The sequence below is a fragment of the Pleurodeles waltl genome, chromosome 4_1 (assembly GCF_031143425.1).
Source record: "Pleurodeles waltl isolate 20211129_DDA chromosome 4_1, aPleWal1.hap1.20221129, whole genome shotgun sequence".
NCBI classification, from domain to species: domain Eukaryota; kingdom Metazoa; phylum Chordata; class Amphibia; order Caudata; family Salamandridae; genus Pleurodeles; species Pleurodeles waltl.
Window position 1 is genome coordinate 1,023,148,936 of NC_090442.1, and position 20,460 is coordinate 1,023,169,395.

The 20,460-nt window shown below is 46.0% G+C and overlaps 1 protein-coding gene across 1 annotated transcript in view; it reads left to right on the top strand.

Annotated features, from left to right (window-relative positions):
- LOC138288375 (coagulation factor XI-like) overlaps positions 1-20,460 on the top strand; it is a 109,989-nt gene that overhangs the window by 65,409 nt on the left and 24,120 nt on the right. The window contains exons 7-8 of the mRNA XM_069229945.1: positions 2,793-2,961; positions 7,960-8,063. Coding sequence (XP_069086046.1) covers positions 2,793-2,961; positions 7,960-8,063 — 273 coding nt within the window. The remainder of the gene's footprint in view (positions 1-2,792; positions 2,962-7,959; positions 8,064-20,460) is intronic.

Sequence of the window (20,460 nt, forward strand, 5' to 3'; positions counted from 1 at the left end):
AGGTGACCATAGAAGAAAAGAGTTGTTTGTTGCCAGATACAGGAAGGAACAAGAGTTTGAGGGAGGAGGTTGGATGGCCAGTTGGTTGTGGTTTAAGGTTTGTTGTGTGAGAAGGGCAAGTAGAAAGAGTGAGCAAAAAGCAGCTACAGTGAGCCAGATGGAGTATTGTAAGGGATAAGGTACGCGTAAGGGCTGATGGTATAATGGAGCCGACATGCATTGCGCCCACAGCAGTAGGCCACTACTCAGAGATCAGTGGTGGACAAGACCTCAGGTAGGATGGCATGGATGAGATGTGTCTTGGAGGCATCACCCTGTAGGAGATGTAATAATTACATTCATGACCTCCTTCAGAGATCAATATTACCATATTCATTCAGCTACCTGATCCCTCTGCCTTCAACCACCACTTGCTTTTTAAACACCTCTTCCTTTATCTGTCCACACCTTCTCCCTCTTTGTGTCTACCATTACTGTTTCTACTTCTGGCTAAGCCTCTGAGCCTTTTCTGTGGCCCTTCTTAGTTTCCATGCCTGCTTTCACGGTCTTTCTGCCTGCCCTCACAGTTGTGGTGTTGGCCTATATAGTCTTTCCCTCTGCTTACCATTACATTATATTCTATCTGCAGCTCCCTCTGTCACTGCCCTCACTCTGTTCCTCTGCTTGCTTGCTCTACTCATTTTGATTTGATCTTGTGGTGTACCTCTTTCATCTCTTCATCATGTCTTGCTCTGTTTGCCTTCCTGTCTCCACCCCCTGCTCTTATGCCTCCCACAGTGGTCCCTCATACCTGCCTCGCCTGTGCCTCATGCTTCCTTCTTCCAACCCTCATCTCTCCTTCTGCCATTCTTTTTGCCTCTCTTTGCCTGCATTCATATATCCTTCCCTTGTGTCTTCCTGTGCCTGCCCTCACCTCTCCTCACAGCTAGCTTCATATCTCCCACTGCCTGCCCTCATGCTTTCCACTGCCTGACTCATGCTTTCCACTGCCTGCCCTCATGCTTTCCTCTGCCTGACTTATGTTTTCCTCTGCCTCACTCATGCTTTCATCTGCCTGCCCTCATGCTTTCCTCTGCCTGACTCATGCTTTCCTCTGCCTGCCCTCATGCTTTCCACTGCCTGCCCTCATGCTTTCGTCTGCATGCCCTCCTGCTTTCCTCTACCTGACTCATGCTTTCCTCTGCCTTGCCTCATGCTTTCCACTGCCTGCCCTCATGCTTTCCACTAACTGCCCTCATGCTTTCCTCTGCCTGACTCATGCTTTCCTCTGCCTGACTCATGCTTTCCACTAACTGCCCTTATGCTTTCCTCTGCCTGCCTGCCCTCATGCTTTCCTCTGCCTGACTCATGCTTTCCTCTGCCTGCCCTCCTGCTTTCCTCTGCCTGCCCTCATGCTTTCCACTGCCTGCCCTCATGCTTTCCACTGCCTGCCCTCATGCTTTCCTCTGCCTGATTCATGCTTTCCTCTGCCTGCCTTCATGCTTTCCTCTGCCTGACTCATGCTTTCCTCTGCCTGACTCATGCTTTCCTTTGCCTGCCTTCATGCTTTCCTCTGCCTGACTCATGCTTTCCTCTGCCTGACTCATGGTTTCCTCTACCTGCCCTTATGCTTTCCACTGCCTGCCCTCATGCTTTCCACCAACTGCCCTCATGCTTTCCTCTGCCTGCCTGCCCTCATGCTTTCCTCTGCCTGCCCTCATGCTTTCCACTGCCTGCCCTCATGCTTTCCTCTGCTTGACTCGTGCTTTCCTCTGCCTTCCCCTCATGCTTTCCACTGCCTGTCCTCATGCTTTTCTCTGCCTGAGTCATGCTCTCCTCTGCCTGAGTCATGCTTTCCTCTGCCTGAGTCATTCTTTCCACTGCCTGCCCTCATGCTTTCCAATGCCTTCCCTCATGCTTTCCTCTGCCTGACTCATGCTTTCCTCTGCCTTTACCTCATGCTTTCCACTGCCTGCCCTCATGCTTTCCTCTGCCTGACTCATGCTTTCCTCTGCCTGCCCTCATGCTTTCCTCTGCCTGCCCTCATGCTTTCCTCTGCCTGCCCTCATGCTTTCCTCCGCCTACCCTAATGTCTCATTCCACTTTCCGTCGTGCTTTCCTCTGCCTTCTCTCGTGTCTCCCTCTGCCTGCTCACATTCTGTCTTCCCTCACGCCTCCCCCTCCCCTCATGTCTCTCTTTGCCTGTCCTCACATCTCAGTCAGTCTTCCCTCATGTCTCCTTCAGTTAGCTCTCAGCTCTTCTACTTGCCTTTAGTCACCCGAGGCTGAAGTGAAGACATACCTGTAGTAGATGTTATTTAGTTTATTTATAAAACTTCCACAAACATCAAATCAACTTCACTTTAATTAGACAGGCGAGAGCCCCCAAACATTTCTGCTACCTTGCCCATTCGCCTCCACTTTCAGCTCAGTTAAACTGCGAAATCAGTCAAAACAAAGTGCTTTAAATGAATTTTAATTTGTGGGAGTTGATATTCATCTCAGTGCTTTGCATAATGTCAAAGTAAATCCAGAGTTTAGTTTAGATATTTTGGGGCTGGTTGCAACATGGGCAGACATAGCTTCTAACTGCGGTTTCCTGCCTCCTCAACACGCACTTATTGGAGTCAGTCAAGAGCCCTCTTCAGTGGCTCCAGACCTCGAGCCTGCACTTCAGGAGTGTGGGTTAAGGGCATGTCATGCTGTCCACTTCTCACAAACAGCAGAGTAGAAGATTGACAGGTACACTGGGGATTCAGAAGGCAGTGTTTGATTTGAGCTCATTCTTCTCTTCTCCTTCTCTCCTTATTCAGGTGGTGCCACATGTACTGAATATCTCCTCCCCGATGTTGATTTTTCTGGCAATGATTTTGAGCAGGTTCTGGCTCCTGATGCTGAGTACTGCCAGCTCATTTGCAGCAACCATCCTCGCTGCCAGTACTTCACATATCTCACATCAGACTGGACTACTGACAACAGAAAGTAAAACATTATCTATCTATCTATCCTATCTATCTATCTATCTATCTATCTATCTATCTATCTATCTATCTATCTATCTATCTATCTATCTATCTATCTATCTATCTATCTATCTATCTATCGATCTATCAGTTGTCACCACTATGTTATGCTATTACCTTTTGACCTTGTGGACAGATTTGCACGAAACCTGTTATTCTCTTTTCAGCTTTACACGTTTCTAAAATTTCCATCCTTAACTATGACCCCCTGTGCATTAGTCGTGCTCATATTTTCATAGTAATTGAGATCATATGCTTTAAAAAGAAAATATTTTTGAGTCGTGTCTGAGCTTTATGTCTGCCCTCTTATTATTTGTGGGATTTTGTTTTGGCGATAGAAAACGCCCCATAGCAATCAAAATGCAAAAGTATGTTACTTTTTTAAGAGCATGTTTTAATTAATTTTGTTTGTAGTCAATCAAAAGTCTCTCTGGAATCAGGGCTGAAATAGAAGTAAAATGTAGCCCTGGAAAATGTGTTCAAAACCATGCCTGCTCCCTTCCTCCCCACTACCTCCCTCTCTTTCAAACTATTTTCTGTCTCTCTCCTCCTCTCCCTCTCACTTGTTACTTTCTAATCATTTTATCTCTGTCTCACACTCGCTCTCGCTCACTCTATCTCTCACACACTATTACTCTTGCCCCTGCTGTGTCTTCTTCATTTCACCTTGGGGAAGCTGGAGAAGGTCACAGAGTTGCATACAATGGCCATGGGTGGGAAGCATCACTAGCAGCTCTATGCATTGACCACGCGGCCATTACTACGCATATGCGTTTACTACGCATGCGTTTAGCACGCATACCTTTACCACGCATAAGCGTGGTAACGGCAGTGAGAGCAGTCCGAGCAGAACAGGAAGGAGTAGCGACCAGAGGAGAGAGAGGTAAGTGGGGCCAGGTTTGTGGGGGTGGGTATGGGTGTTTGGGTAGTTTTTAGAACAGGGTCAGAGGGTTGGGTAGTTTTTAAGTCAGGGCGGGGAAGGTTTTAGGGCAGGGTAGCTTTTTAGGGTTTAGGTTGAAGGCAGGGGGGTTGGGGCAGTTTTTAGGACAGGGCGAGGTAGGTTTTAGGGTACAGGGTGGGGCACGTTCGGGGTAGTTTTTAAGACAGGGTGGGTTAGTTTTAAGGACAGGGTAAGTTTTAGGGTTCAGGGCGGGGGTCAGGGTATATATTAGGACAGGGCAGGGTAGGTTTTAGGACAGGGCAGGGTAGCTTTTAGGGTGGGGGCAGGGAGTTGGGGTAGTTTTTAGGACAGGGTGGGGTAGTTTTTAGGACAGTGTAGGTTTTAGGGTTTAGGGTGGTGGCAGGGGTCGGATAGTTTTTAGGACAGGGCAGGGTAGGTTTTAGCACAGAGCAGGGTAGTGTTTAAGGTTTAGGTTGGGGATGGGTAGTTTTAGGACAGGACATAGTAGGTTTTAGGGTTTAGGGTGGGGGGTTAGATTTTAGGTTTTAGGGAGGGAATTCAGGGTCGTTTTCAGGGCAGGGTGGGGGCAGGTTTTAGTACATGGCAAGGTAGCTTTTAGGGTTTAGGGTGAAGGCGGGAGGTCGAAGTAGTTTTCAGGACAGGGCGGGGTAGGTTTTAGGGTTCAGGATTGGGCCGGAAGTTCGGGGTACCTTTAATGACAGGGTGGGTTAGTTTTTAGGACACAGTTAAGTTTTAGGGTTTAGGGCGGTGGGGTTGGGGTTAGTTTTTAGGACAGGGCAGTGTAGGCTGTAGGACAGGGAAGGGTAGCTTTCAGGGTTCAGGGTGGGGGAGGGGTAGGGGTAGTTTTAGGACAGGGTAGGGTAGTTTTTAGGGTTTAGGGCCGGGGCTCGGGGTAGTTTTTTTTAAAAGGACGGGGTAGGTTTTAGGACAGGGTAGATTTTAGGGTTCAGAGCGGGGTCTGGGGTCATTTTCATGACAGGGTGGGGGTAGTTTTTAGGACAGGGCAGATTTTAAGTTTGGGGTCCGGGGTAGTTTTAAGGACAGGGTGGGTAGGTTTTTGGTCAGGGCAGGGTAGCTTTTAGGGTTTAGGGTGGGAGGTCGAGGTAGTTTTTAGGACAAGGCGGGGTTTGTTTTAGGACAGGGCATGGTCTCTATTAGAGTTAGGGTGGAGTTTTTAGGACAGGGTAGGGTAGGTCTTAGGTTTCAGGGCGGGGTAGTTTTTAGGACAGGGAGGGGTAGTTTTCCGGACAGGGTAGGTTTTATGGTTTAGGCCGGGGTGTTGGGGTAGTTTCTTAGGACAGGGTGGGGAAGCTTACAGGGTTTAGAGCGAGGTAGTTTTAAGGACAGGGTAGGTTTTAGGGTTTAGGGTGGGGGTCAGGATAATTTTTAGGACAGGGTGGGGTAGGTTTTAGGACAGGGTAGGTTTTAGGGTTTAGGGCGGGGGTTGGGGTCGTTTTCAGGACAAGGCGGGGTAGGTTTTAGGACAGGATGGGATAGCTTATAGGGTTTAGGTTGAAGGTGGGGGTCGGGGTAGTTTTTAGGAAAGGGTGGGGTAGATTTTAGGGTTCAGGGTGGGGGCAGAGGGTCGGGGTAGTTTTTAGGACAGGTGAGGTAATTTTTAGGACAGGGTAGCTTTTATTGTTCAGGGCGGGGAATCAGGGTAGTTTTTAGGACAGAGCAGGATAGGTTTTAGGGTAGGGTTTAGGGTGGAGGCGGGGTCAGGTTAGTGTTTAGGACAGGGCAGGCTAGGTTTTAGGGTTTAGGACGGGAAGGGGGGTCGGGTAGTTTTTAGGACACAGTAGGGTCGTTTTTAGGACAGGGCAGGGTAGCTTTTAGGATGAGGGTTTGGGGTAGTTTTTAGGACAGGGCGGAGTAGGTTTCAGGGTGGGATGGGGTAGTTTTAGGACAGGGAATGGTAGTTTTTAGGACAGGTAGGTTTTATGTTTAGGGTGGGGGGTCGGGGTCATTTTTAGAACAAGGCGGGTAAGTGTTAGGACAGGGCAGGGTAGCTTCTAGGGTTTAGAGTGGGATTCGGGGTCGGGTAGTTTTTACGACAGTGCAGGATAAGTTTTAGGGTTTAGGGCGGGGTGGGGCGTTGGGTAGTTTTTAGAACAGGGCGGAGTAGGTTTTAGGACAGGACAGGGTAGGGCGGGGGCCTAGGGCTCAGGGCAGGGGGTGGAAGGGGCAGTTTTAAGTGCTTGGGCGAGTGGAGTATGGTGTCAGATGTAGGGGCGGGGAGAATTTACTACGCATGTTCCTTTACCAAAATTTGTTGTAAATGCATGCGTGGTAAAGTCGCGGTCGTTGTAGAGACCGCGTTGTAAAAGCATGCTTGATATACGCATGCATTGTTCCATCATATATCTGCCATGGGTCTTCCAAAACCGGCCTCCAAAGCCTCCAGCTCCCTGTGGATGCTCAAGGGATTAAATAGTGAATTTGACCCTGTTACAGGTAGCACAGGCTGGAACTGTAAAACAAATAAAAAAGACTTGCATGTAGGTTTCTTTACAAGTTCACTGGATATACAAGGCAATTTCTCAGGCAAACCACCGGAACATATATGTTACCTCAGGTTGCCCATAGCACAATTTGATTCTGGAACAATATGTAAGAAGACTCAGGCTGACATGTATCACAGACAGCATGCATGAACTTATAGAAACGCTGAAGCTATACAAGGCAAGATGCACACACTCCTTGTCGGTGCATTGTTGAAGCATCAATTTCTGATATCCATTAACATATTTTATTGTTAAAATTCCTAATTCTTTCCAGTCCTGCAGCTGTGAACTGCCAATATAGACCATGTTCATAATGGTTTGAAGGCAGGCAGCTTAAGTGTCTAATATGTACCCGTGCAGCGTCCATGGGCCCTCAGTCAATTCTGAGCCTTCTATGGAACCATCAGCGCATGGGTCATAAATGACATGTTAAAAACATGATCACTTTTGGCAACCACAAAAGTGAAGACACATAGGCGCCACTTTTGTTGTCCTTGATGACTGAAACATTCCCAATGACGGCAATGGGAGCAAAGGAAGACTTTAGACCACAGGACAACTTCTGCTAAAGGTGCTGAAAGTCTGACCTCTCAACCTCTATGGTAAAATGAGAGGTGAGCGAGGAGCTGAGACTGGAGACACAAAAACCTGAAAGGAAGAGGGAGCAACGGGAGATCAGGTCAGAGCAGCCCCCATTTATTGTATGCGGGGAGTGGAAATTTTATATTCAAAAACGCAGTCTTCGCAAGTCTCTCTTTGCGCATGGAGCAGTAACAAGGAGTGTGTAGCAATATGTTCTACCGCTTGAGGATGAAATGAGCATATCTTTGGAGGAAAGCAGTTTCCTGTTCAACCAGTGAAGATTGCGTATTTCACAACATGTGAATGATTGTTCTTAATTGAGCAGTGAGAGATTGTTCTGGGTTTGCAATGATTCGATCCCAATTTACAAGTGTGTCAACTACTGAGATGGTTGGTAGTCAGATGTCTAAGTACTGAGGAAACCCTTACATTCACACAAAGTTGAGATGTTGACAGAACCTCTCTTTTGGTTGATTCTTGTGATTTAATCTAAAGAAATGCCATACCAATTTATGCAACCTTGTTTGGACTTTTTTGAGTACATAAGACCACCATTGGGAACTGTACTGTGTCTTTGTTCAGGTATGTTGTAAAAAGAATCACATCTGAGCACTGCGCCATCTGCACTATTATCACTAATGTTGCTTTTTGTAATATATGATTGGCTTCAATGCATGTCAGATGTAAATCTATTTTCGTGTCCTGCAATTTATTATGCAAATTAAATTTGGTGTATGATTGATATTGAAATAATTAGGGGGCCCTCTTAGATACTAATCAAGGTTTTCATTTATAAACGAGTCCCACGGGATAACTGTCTTCATTAATACGCACTTATCCTCGTCCACGTGGGCTTATAAGGTTGTCCTTGTGCTTTCATACAGTAGATTATGGTAGGGCAGTTTTAAGTAATTAAATTCTGATTGGTTGTTAATCTGTTTTTCATAAGGTTTTTTTGCTACCTGAAGAGCTCTGCCACATTGATGCCTTCGATCACTCCGCTAAGCAATGTCATTTCAGGCTTCTCGCTAAGAAGCTTTGGGGATAAAAGCAGTAAGTTCAACATTCTCTTGCATGGCTTGTCAACCTTTACTTCTAGGGTGGGTTCTGAAAAGGGCTTCATATTAGGGTAAATGTTGAATTAATATCGAACGCTGGGGTGTTTGTGGGTAAGTCCCCTGAGGTTGAAACATCAAATTGTATGGCAAAACAATATGCCAGGTTCATTTATGATAAATCTTGGGTTCTCAGTACAAATGTTTCTTTGTGTGCATACCCTCCTCAAGGTTAATTCTTTAAATCAGGTGCTACAGCTCTGGGAGAATTGTTTGATGAAAGTATGGCTATTATGTGCAGTGTTGATAATCTGGCATTCTTTCTTTCACCTCTTTTGTGTATTTCTAACTATGAATTTAGGTTGAGTTCATGCATTGCATGTTTTTTATGTGGTGTCTAGCTAATTTTTGAATGTCTTGAATTAATAATTAATCTGAAATGGATCCACCTCAAATGTATAATGGCACATATTTCTTAAATATCACAATATTCTGCATCTCTTTGATGTACCGCTAGTTGGATTCAGCACACATGTCACAGATTCTGAATTTAGGAAACTAGGATTTGTTTAGATATAACAAATCATACACATCCTAACTTTTGACTGAAAAACAATGTCACCATGTACATAGGTCTGAATACAGGTATATTTTAAACACCCAGGTAGCAATTATTCGGGTTGCAGAGATCCAAACTTGAGCCTCTAAGCCATCTGTCTTGGCTACATAGTGCAATCCTAGAACACAGACAGCAATACTGTTGCACATGTTATACAGGGTTCTACGTGATTTCATAGAAAAACAATTTCATGGAATACCCTTACTGAGAAACCATTTCACCTAAACTGTTTAATGGAAATATTCAGAATGAATGACATTTACTATTTCATAGGAACTAATGCATAGAATGTCTTTTTGTTCAAAATGTTCTTTTGCATGCTTATGTTTAAGGCGCAAATAAAATGGTTGCAGGTCTTACTTTCAGAAACAGCTTTGTTTGAGGTATTTATTTCAGTGCATTACTTCAGTGGATATTATTTGTGATTTTTATAATTTGCTTTGCCAAACAATTACTTCCGATGCTTTTAATTCACTGATCCCTCATTACCTCTGAACACCATCCATCACCTAAGCCCTCCAGAAAACCCTGCCCCCTAAAAAACCCTCACCACACATAAACTACACTTATTCCTGAACCATAAAAGCCCTTTCTGCCCTTACTTCTCTATACCAGAAACCTAAAAAACCCTCACTACACCTAAACTACAAACATCCCTCGCCCCAAACTACACCCATTCCTTCACTATACCCATCCCTGAGCTGTACAACCCCTCACTACCCATAAACTCCACCCATTCCTGAACCTTAAAAAACATTTCTACGTCTGTAGGAAAGTGGAGTATTATGTGGTGTGTGTGTGTGGGGGGGTTAGTCCTCACCATGTATTACTCTCACAATACCCTAGAGATGGTCCTTGGATTCACACTAGTAAATCCTTAGCTCAGTCCTGGTAGTGTGGCAAAGAGGAGTCAGGCTTTACTTAGAGGATCATGTGTTAAGCATTTCACAGCACAAACATGGACAATAAGTAATTGACACAACTCAAAAGAAATCCAACATCAATTTATAAAAATAGAAATTATTTTTAATATAAAGTTAGACACCAAAACAAACAGTATAGGTACAGCAGAACCAGAGATACCAATTTTAGAAGCAATAGAAAATCACTGCAGAAATGGCATTTAATGTTGCATTGAAGTCAATGGGAAGAATAGCATCTGTTGCAAAAATGCACCTAAAAGAGGAGTTGCATGTAACCCTTGGGGGGTCCAACTAGTGCAATCCCTGGGACCAGATCACAACAGTCAGAGCAGTTTTACCTGGTCCGTGGAGTCCAGGTGCAGAGTTGTGCTGGTTGTCAGTGGTGCTGAACAGGACTCGCATTGAGGTCAATGGCAGGGATGCCACTGGTAACAAACGACCACTTGGAGGTCGGGCTGGGGAACCCTTGGAGGTTTAAGGTAGTGCGGGCCCCGGTCCAGGCCACAAACAGTCAGTTCACTTTTACCAGGTCTGTGGGGTCCAGGTGCAGAGTTGTCCTGGGTGTCCGTGGTGCTGAACGAGGCTCGCACTGGTGCTTATTTTACCACTGGCATGAAAATGCTGACATGGAGATGCAGAATATCAGCTTGAGCTGGGTTGCAGGTGTTGAATGCAGGTTGCACGATGTATTCTGCACCTGAAGCCTTGAGTGAAGAATTTAGTTACCGTGCTGGCAACCAACAAGCCTTGGCAGCTGTAAGAGTGCAGGAATACTTTGGGAAGTTACCGGGGTCCGAGGGAGTGAGTTAACAGACTGAAACTTGGAGGCAGGCTGGACTACAACTCCTAGAAGATACTGAACCACCTGGTTTTCTATGACCCCAGAACAGGCCCGATGGCCGGAGAAACATCAGATCCTACAATCATTTTTACCTTGAGTGTACAGGGTACTGGTGCTACCAGTCCAGGGAAGACTGAAGGTGCTTCTGGCTTCTACAGGTATACCTCTGGTCAGGAGTGTTGAATTTCATCCATGTACAAACGTCAATCACAAAGTTCCCAGTCTGTTGCCTCAGGGACAGAGTTTTTCTCTTTTGCTGTGGAGCAGTGGGCAGAGTCCAGTTGTCGGCGATGCAGAGCTTCTTGTGGTCCTTCTTTGAAGTTGGATACTCAGATCTAAGGATCTGGTGTCTGGGGTGTCCCTTAAATCCTGGAGTTAGGGGTAAGGAGACTAGTGACCAATGGGCAGCTAGCTCCTACAGCTAATCCACCCCTGAGGTGACCACATCTGGTAGGACAGGCCACCTTTAGCTACTCAGAACCATCTATTCTCCCACTCCTAAGAACTCAAAATTCAGTGCACAAGCTGGTTTGCTCACCCTAGAGGTGTGGTTAACCTGGTGGGGGTGTGCACAGTCCTGCATACCTAATTCCCCATGCGTCCACAAGCCAATGTGCCTGCGGGTAGGAGGAGGGCTGTTTCCTTACTGTAAGACGGCACTGATGGCTATCAGGGGTGGTGCAGCTTTTGACGCTCACCGCCCTGATCGCTCTATTCACTAGCCCGGCTCGGGGCCAGAGGTGTGACCACCTGTCCACCTCAGCCTTTTGTTTCTGACCTCTGGGAGCTTCCAGGCTGCCTGGCAGGAGGTTAGAAACCTATCTTGGTGGCAGCAGGCACGAGTAAGAGCTCGGGCTGTTCTGCTAGAGCACAGAGGAGGGTGGCAAACAGGTGGGCAACCACTAGTGCACCCCCTGGGTGCATGCCCTCTGTTCCTCAACACAAGGTTTGTGTTGGAGGAGAGAAGGCATGCTGTTTGACACCAAACTCAACATATTTAGGCAGTACCATAATGGAGCTACATCCCTGGTCAACCGGGGCTGAAGTCCCATGTTATCCTATGGATCGGCCTGCACTTACAATGTACCTTAATGGAAAGGACATTGTAGAGACATGTAAACTCTTCCTTACATGTCTGAACCTTAAACATAATGCACCCTGCCTCTAGGGCTGCCGAGGCCTACCTTAGGGGTGTCTGACATACATATAAGGCAATGCATGGGTCTTTGCCACTCTTGGTGAGGGCACAGTCGAACTTGAGTAGTTTGCACCACTCTGGCAGTTTGTAATGACAGGCCTGCCATTAGGAGTTTGCATGGGTCACCTATGGTGGCACAAACTTGTGCTGCAGCCCTGGGGATCCCTTTACCACCTGTGCCCTGGGTACCCTGGTTACCATCTTCTAAGTGCTTACAAGGCTGTAAGGTTTTGCCAATTAGGAATTTACCATGCCGACATGACAATTTAGGAAACACATACACTGGGGCCTGGTTAGCAGGTCTCAGTGCAGTCAAACCTACTGGCAGTCGTGCAATCATCCATGTAACAGGGACGATGTCCAAGGTGGTAACCAAACTGCCCCAAGGAGGGCAAACGTAAAGCATTTACCAATGATAACAAAGGATTTTTGAAAGGCAAGCCCACAAATGAGTAATAGTGATGGGAGTGCGGTGGGCGTGGTTAAAAGCCCACAGATAGATTACAACAAGTCAGAGCGCTTGTGCTCCTGACCTAATCACTTGCCAACCCAGACAGGAGTAGTGCAGACATCACTCACAGAAAATAGCAGACAGTAACAGCGTCCTTCAACACAGATGAGACATCATCAGTGCAAGCTTCTCTCAGATGCATAACAGGTGATCACATGAATAACAGACCAAATTGGGCAGCAGCACTGCAAACGTTCCTCACACAGGGAAGATGTGCCAGGGGTTCAAGCATCTTCACACGTAACCAGCAGCAGCAAGTGGGAACCTCACTCACACAGAGACGAGATACATCGTGGGCAGGAGCACTGCAAGCTACATTCAGAAGCAGAGATAGTTCTGTACATGGACAGACATCAATTGAGCTTTCTTCACATGAAGTGACCAATTCTGAGCAAATAGGGCATAACAGCTATGCATCACGTTTGCAATTGGAAGTGGACTGAATGTGTTTGTCTTTCCTTTTAGGATTATAATATTGTAAGATTTATATTGTAGAGAAGAGTGCTCTCAAATTAATTGTGTTCAGGAAGCTCTTGTGACGGAAGACACCATAAGCCACGTCATTAATGTTTAAATGTACTAAAGCATTAAGTATGTGATAAGTTTAAACAAAAACATATAACTACACACTATGCAACTACCCGTGTTACAAATGTTTTTACATCTAATATCCAGAATACATGTACCAGAAGGCCAAACAGTAAGATATGAGTTTTCAATATTGTGATACAAGTGCAGCTGACGAGTGTTATTACAAATAGTTTCTTTGACCCCTCCCCCTCCTTTTTTTCATAAATGAGTACAGCATTCTTCTGCAAAATGTCTGTGATGAACTCCCACATCAACCAGTCTCTCCCTCAATAAAATAAATAAAATACATTATATTGATAGCAATGTTAGTAACCAGCATTCCAGGTTATCAGGGCGAGACACTCAGAAGAAGACAAATGGCTCAGGTATTCAGTCAGGAAGACTCTATTTGGGAGTGATGCTTGAAGAGCTGGGCCACTGAGCCAGAACCCACTTTGCCCATGCCTTAAAAAATGTCTGGATGACTTGGAATATGTGGGCAATATAATTATACTACAAAACATATAGGCCCTGATTTCAGAGAGTCTAGCACCATGTAGCGCCACATTATCATCATTTCTTTACGCTAATGTGGCAATGTTATTGCAACAACGTGGCGCCATATTTACAAAGTGGCACAATGCATGCATTGCGCCACTTTGTAACCCCTTGCACCACATTATGCCTGTGCCTGGCATAATGTATGCAAGGGGGGTGTTCACCCGTTAGGGGGCCTTCTAAAATGGCGCAATGAAATCTAAAAGATTTCTTTGCTCCATTTCTAGCAGCATTTTGCAACGCCTGCACAAAGCGGGCATTAAAAGGAAGCATGCCATTGTTTTTAATGGGCCTCAATGTGTTTTGCAGGATTAGCGTCAACATTTTTGGCACTAATCCTGCAAAGCTCCAAACTAGCATCAAAAATGTTGATGCTAGTTCCCAAACTACAGTCATGGTGCGCAATATGTTAGTTACGGCACATACATGGCGACGTTAGGGGGGGCGCTAAGGGGCACAAGAGGAGTGGCGCTGCATTTGATGCAGCACCACGTTTCTTAAATCTGCCCCATAGTGTTTAATTTTCAGAAGGGAAAGAGTGGTGGTAGGTGGGGCATAACACAGGCATCCATAGCCCCTGCAGCACGGGGCAACTTTATAGAGGGCCCCAAATCAGCCGAAGAACAACGAATATCGGAGAGGCATGGGAGACTCCAGGGTCCCTCAGCACATTCTGCAGGAGGGCCCAATCATTTTGCGTTATGTCAAGTGGGGGTAGCTTTTCTCCAGGAGACCCATTTGAACACATTGCAACATACTAAATGGATGGGGCTTTATATTTGTTGTCCTATTCTACATTTTCCAAGGTAGTTGCCATCTAGATTGGTACTATTACTGCAGAGCTGAAAGACCGGGAGAGAAGATATTTCACATCTAGGTCAGTCAGGATTTGTGTTTGATCAATAGGTAAACACTTTCAGTCATTGATGAGACCTTGTTTCCGAAAGTTGATTGAAGTTGTGATTCCTTACCTAGACTCCCTTGTAATGTGGGCTGAACATTTTAATTGTGTGTTATCAGGAGCCCAGTAACATTCTTTATGTTTGTTGGATTCAATGCACTGACTTACCTTGCAGTTGTCTGGATTGGTGCAGGACTTTGGGCTGGTTGATATGTGAAAGCACACTCAGGACTTGACCTTTTCAGTTTATTCACCCCCTCTTGTTTATCTCAGTCCAATAGATTATATATTTGTGAGTCACACATTGTGAGACTGCAGCACAGTACATGGGTAGAATTCTTTTTGACCATTCACATCAGGTGTTTCTTTAAGCAAGGCTAGGTTACAGATGGCAAAAAGAACATATGATGGACAGAATGCTGAACAATGCAAACAATTGCCCCCAATCACAGATCTCGGTTTAATACATCATTTTGTTTCCTCACCAGGCCAACCCAGTTTGGTCCCAGCTACATGCAAATCAGTCTTGACCCTGCTCTCCCTGGGAACAGTCCAGCCTGAACTGCCAGGCCAGATCCTCCCTGGAACAGATAGAAGCTTCTTGGGACCGGTTTTGGGGTATCACCCCTCATCAGCCAGGCTAGCTTGAATCCAGTGGCAGACTGTTTCCATGGGGAAAAAGGGTCAAGACTGATTTGCATATGACTGTGTCTAAACTGAGGTGGCATGGTGGCCAAAAAAACATGATGGATTGGGATGTAGCCCAAGTGATTGCCAGTGGCTGAGATTAATTCAAGCATTCCATCTATCACCTTGTTGTTTTTGCATTTGCTCCCCTAGGTTACAGATGCGTCTTAGGTCCTAACAAGGAGGCTTAGATAAGAGCAACACACTGAACGGGATAATCGTCCAACTCGTGAAGAGCTGACAAGCTCCCTTCCAAAGATGCAGATGGGTCAAAATCTGGGAAATTATGGACTCCCTGTTGAGTTTTATACATTTTGCTCTACCTGCCTCTCACCTAGTTTGTTAGACATTTATGAATAATCTTTGGCTAGTGGCCAACTTCGAGACTCTGTGAAAGAGACCATGATAGGGTGATCCATGAAGCCTCATAAGGATCCACCTGACTACCAATCATATCACCCCTTGTTGCTGTTTGATGTAGATAGGAAGAATCTATGCGGGGCAGAGGTGGGCAGAGAATTGAAGGCCATAAAGGAATTGATGCACCCAAACCAGCTAGGATTGAAACCTTTACAGACTGCAGATCTGAATCTATGTAGACCGGCTGACGCTCTGTTTACAGTTTCAATGTTTCTATGTGGTGTAAATTCCAGTAGAGTTTTTCCAATGATTTTCAGTATTTTCAAAATGTGTGAAAATCCTAAACAAAAACACAAGTTAGGGGTAATTTTTCACTGCTCACGAACCTTGCCTTTACTATAATTAGGCTATGCTTTAAGGAACTGCCTTCCTTCGCCTACCATTGGCCAGATCATGCCCAACCGTTCACTACATGTGTTCTCTCTAATATTAAAATCCTTTTCCTTTTTCCAGTAACATGAACTGTCTTCATTTGGGAAGGACCAATATGGCCTCATAGAGCAGGGGTCATTAATATTGCCTCTGTCCCATACCTTGGACATGGGCATGTGCTCAACCCTGAACAAACGTCAACCGACAAAGTACAAGCTCCTCAAGGTTGTTTACTGCTAGCTATGCCACACTAATATTATATATGGAGCCACAGTGGATTTGGCCCAAAGTTCAGCATTAGGCTGCAGAAAGCACAATAGACCTACTGTCCCTATCATGGGCTTAGCACATAGAGCAGCGGTTGCAGAGTACTATGTTTTGTGAATCCAAGATCAGAACCAGACCTTTTTTATCTGTGTCACTTGAGTGGAGGCCTACTGTCCCACTCATGTCAAGTTCCACAGCTATGGCTACCCCAGATCCTAGTACTAACATCCCAGTGTATGGGCCTGCATGGTACTGCAGTCTCTGTTTAGGGTGAAAGGGTATGCTTAGCTAAGGCCACCCTTTAGTCTTCCCCCTGATCACTCTACAGTGTGTCTGAAAACAGCCAGGTGCAGAAAGCTTACACCTTTTCATGTCTCTGTGGGTTACATGGGCTGCCAGCTTCCCAGTGGTTAGGGGACATCACCTGAGCCCACCCCTTGCTGCAAGAGCTGCTTAACTTTCATGAAGTGCCTGGAATCCACCTTGCCTGCCGAGAGAGGAAAGGAACTCTGCAATAGAAATGACTGGCCAGGAGGAGGGAGTTGCAGCGTGACTCTGGTATGATGGGTCTGCAGAAACAAAGGGCTGTGGAGAGGGATGTGTGCCCTAATGCCAGTGGACCCTAGACTCTCAAGTGCCCGGTGGGAATCATGAAGTTGCAGCATGACCTAAACTGCTGAGCCTGATCAGTGAGATTATGGCATGACCGAGCCACTGTGCTCAATCTGTGAAGATGAGACACAACCTGAGCCTCTGCGCTCAAATTATTGTCCAAAAGTGCTGCATGCACCCTGTTGTAAAATGACCCAGAACTGTTGTGACCTGAGACCTCAGTGTGCCTGAAACCGTGATTCACCATCCAACTATTGAGGTGTCACTATGTGCTTGAGCCTAGCCATGCATGATTGCACCGATCCAGACCCAAGTAGGCTCAGCAGGCCTGCACCAAAAACCCATTGGGCCAGTCGTGTAAAGATCCAGCAGTCCCTTCAGCTGGCATCTCTAACCAGAGTATACCAGTCAGATGCAACGGCTGAGGACGCCCATAGGAACTTCAGTCTTGTGTTAGGGGCTGAGGAGGGTGAGCAAGAGGGTGAGTGAGTTTCTGATGAGCAAGCTGGTTGCCCAAGAAGCCCCTGCCCATTCATGGAGTTGAAAAGACTGTGAGATAGCACAAGAGTGGAGGGTAACCTGCACCTGAACCTAATCACACTAGAACCGGACCTGGTGAGAGGACAGCCAGAACCCTAAGGGAGGGACCGGGATCAGTACCAGTAAGTGCACCAATATACTTTAGCACCAGGGCACTATATTACATTGCTGACCTTTTTCTATGTGTAATATTTATTTGTATGGTGAAGCAACATTTGTTTCGTCTTAAAAGTCAAAGACTGGTAAAGATGTCAATAAGGGATCACCAGGGGCTGCACCTGTGTCCCCTGACTTACCCATTGCAAACTCTGGCACTGACTTTGCAGACTCTGGCCTAAGGTAGCACCATAAGTGCCAAGATCACAGGGTGGCTCGTCCTTATGAACTTAGGGGTCTACCCTCTTTTTTCTGCCCAGTTCTATTACTCTTCTAGTGAATAACAGTGTGTTATTCACTATTTGTGTAATGAAATGTGGTGAACAGGAGCTGGAATGGGATCTTCACTGGAGCCTGAGGTAAAAAAACAATTTTAAAGGTGTGCTGTGTGCGTACTTGAAGGTGAGGGTGTTTGTGTGAGAGACAGTGTTTGTGTAATCCTGTGTCTTTAAATGTGTGTGAGTGAAAGTAAGTGATAGGTAGTGAGTGAGAATTAGTAAAACGGAATATCAGTAAGTGAGTAATAGTGAATGAATCTGTGATTGAGAATGAGTAAGAGTGACTTCATGTGAGTGGGTGAATGGGAACGAGAATGAATAAGAATGAGTGTAAGTATGAGGGAGGAAGATAGAATTATTAAGAATGGCTGCCAACTGAATGATAAATGAATGATAAGTGAGTCAGCGTGAGTGAGAGTGAGAAAGTATGAGTAAGAATGAATCTGAGTGAGTGTCAATGAATGGGTGAGGATGATAGTCAAGGTGAGCGAGAATACATGAGAATGAGGGAGTGAGAGCAGGAGTGAGTGCGTCACTGTGTGAGTGAAAGAAGTATGAGTGTATCAAAGTAAGAGTGGCTATGTATGATGGAAAATGCATGAGTGAGGGTAAAAGTGAGTGACAATGAATGAGCATGTTAAAGTGAGTGAGAATGAATGAGTGAGAATTAGTGTGAGTGAACATAAGTAAGCATGAGTGAGACTGTGGTGTTATGCTTGGGAGTCTGTCTTTGACCCGACATACTAAAAGTAATTATTGGCTTATAGAGGCAATCATTGTAAAATGCTGGTCAAGGCATACTGGAGGCAATTCTTAACACCGGTAGCAAACTATTGGCACTTGAATACTGGACTTAGCACATGGCATAAGAGACATCCATGTAAAAAGGCCATACTAGAAATACTAGATACTGCCATACTAGAAATAATTCTGGCCATAATGGCACCCATGGTAAAATACTGGTACTGGCATTATTAAGGTAATTCCTGGTATTTGAAACACCTGTGGAAAAATGGTGATGTCAGCATAGTTGAGGACATTTATTAGGTTTCTCCTGCACAGCACTTGCACTTGCTTTTCGTTGGTTCCTCTGCTTGCCACTTACTTTTCCTCCATCTCTATTGGCTGTAGCACTATTTCCTGCATTTGACAATGCTTGTTCCTCGTCTGTTCGCTCTTTTTCCCAAGCCCCAAGTTCTGTGTTCATCCGCTTTGGTTTTGGAACTTCTTTTGTTAATTGATTTGCTACTTTACACATAGCGCGAACGCCAAAGAAGGTATCAGAGCGCTTCACAGGCACAGAGAGATTTAGTGATTTGCACAGAAACACTTTGTGCCTCACACTAAGACTCAAACCTCGATCGCAATGGCACTCATCAGTCCCCCTGAGGCAACACGCACTCACCAGTCCCCCCAGGGCCGAAGCAGGCACCCACTCTAGTGCTCCCTTTTGACGCAGAGGCCGGCCTTTGTTTTAATTCCATGTTGACTCACATCCCATATCACAAACTGTCACAGATGTAAAAAAAAAAGTATTGCAGAGCTGGCAGAAAACACGTTTGTAATTACTTTGAAAGAGCAACAGTCAAAAAGTGAGAAGTCCAAGAAATTAGAAATACCGGCAGAACTAAAAAAAACAAAAAAAAAGAAAAGTTTCTGGAGCAACATGCTTCAAGGTGAACATATTTGTATAAACTGTCCCACGTGCTCTTAGAAAGCACATGAATACCAGCTCACATCTTTTTACAGAGGCACAATATCCCTGTCAAAAGACTACTACTTCCATGAAGGCGGCCAGTGACACTTCCTCAGGTGAACCTTTCCCTATGACGTAAGGCCAGGCGGAGACCACACAACCCTGCCTGGGTTCGTGCTGAAAGAGGAGCGCAGTGACCTCAGGTTACGAGTTAGTGTGCATACTGAAACGGTGAGGTGGGGATGCTTGTGATTACTTTGATCCCACCCTCCAGGTAGCGGACATGCAGCTTTTCGTCACCTTTCACTTCCAAGCTGTAGAAGCGTTTGCTAAGGAAATATGTTGCCAGTGTGCTAGATGTCCAGCAACAGTCTGTGGAGGGGGGAGGAGAGGAGCCAGTCTGTGTGCCTCCAGCTGGCAGACATCGTATTAGAGGTGCCCTAGCTGTGAACCTAACAGCATCGCAGTGCAATGCCTGCAGGAGCCAAGTCGGAGCAGCCATGTTGGATGATGCAGAAAAGGCACTGCTGTTCAGAATTGCTGCACACCATATGACTTTCCGGTTACATCGACATTCTCCCTAGAGGGCAACAGAAGATACACTTTTCCAGCAATGTATGTGACCTGTGCAGCAAGAAAACAGTGGTGCATTTACAGGTCTGCTAGACCACTGTCCCAATAGCTGAATTTGCATTGGAGTGTCTAGACTTGTTACCCTCGATTTAAACATACATTATGACACACATAGCCCCTCATTACCACCCTGGCAGTCTTCAGAGACCGCCAGGGCCACTGTGGCGGCCGGACCGCTGCCAAAGCACTGCCAGTTTCCTTCCAGTGAAGGGACTAGCAGTGCTGGCAGTGCTAGCGGTCCTAATCTGCCAGGGCAGTGCTACATGCAGTGCCACCCTGGGGATTACGACCCCCCTCTTCGCCATGTAAAATCGGACGAAGGCGGTGTGCAGGGGGCCCCTCCACTGCCCATGCACTTGGCATGGGCAGTGCAGGGACCCCCATGCACAGCCCCGTCTCGCTTTTCACTGTCTGCATTTCAGACAGTAAAAAGTGCAACGGGTACTGTTGCATCCTATGCACCACAGCATTGCTGCCGGCTCATGTTGTGGGCTGTTCCCCACTGGGCCAGCGGGGAACTTGTGATGGGGCCCGCGGGAAGGCAGCCACACTGGCGGGAGTTTAGTACAGTGTCAGACATTTGGGATATACATTGTCTGTATTTCACCGGGCA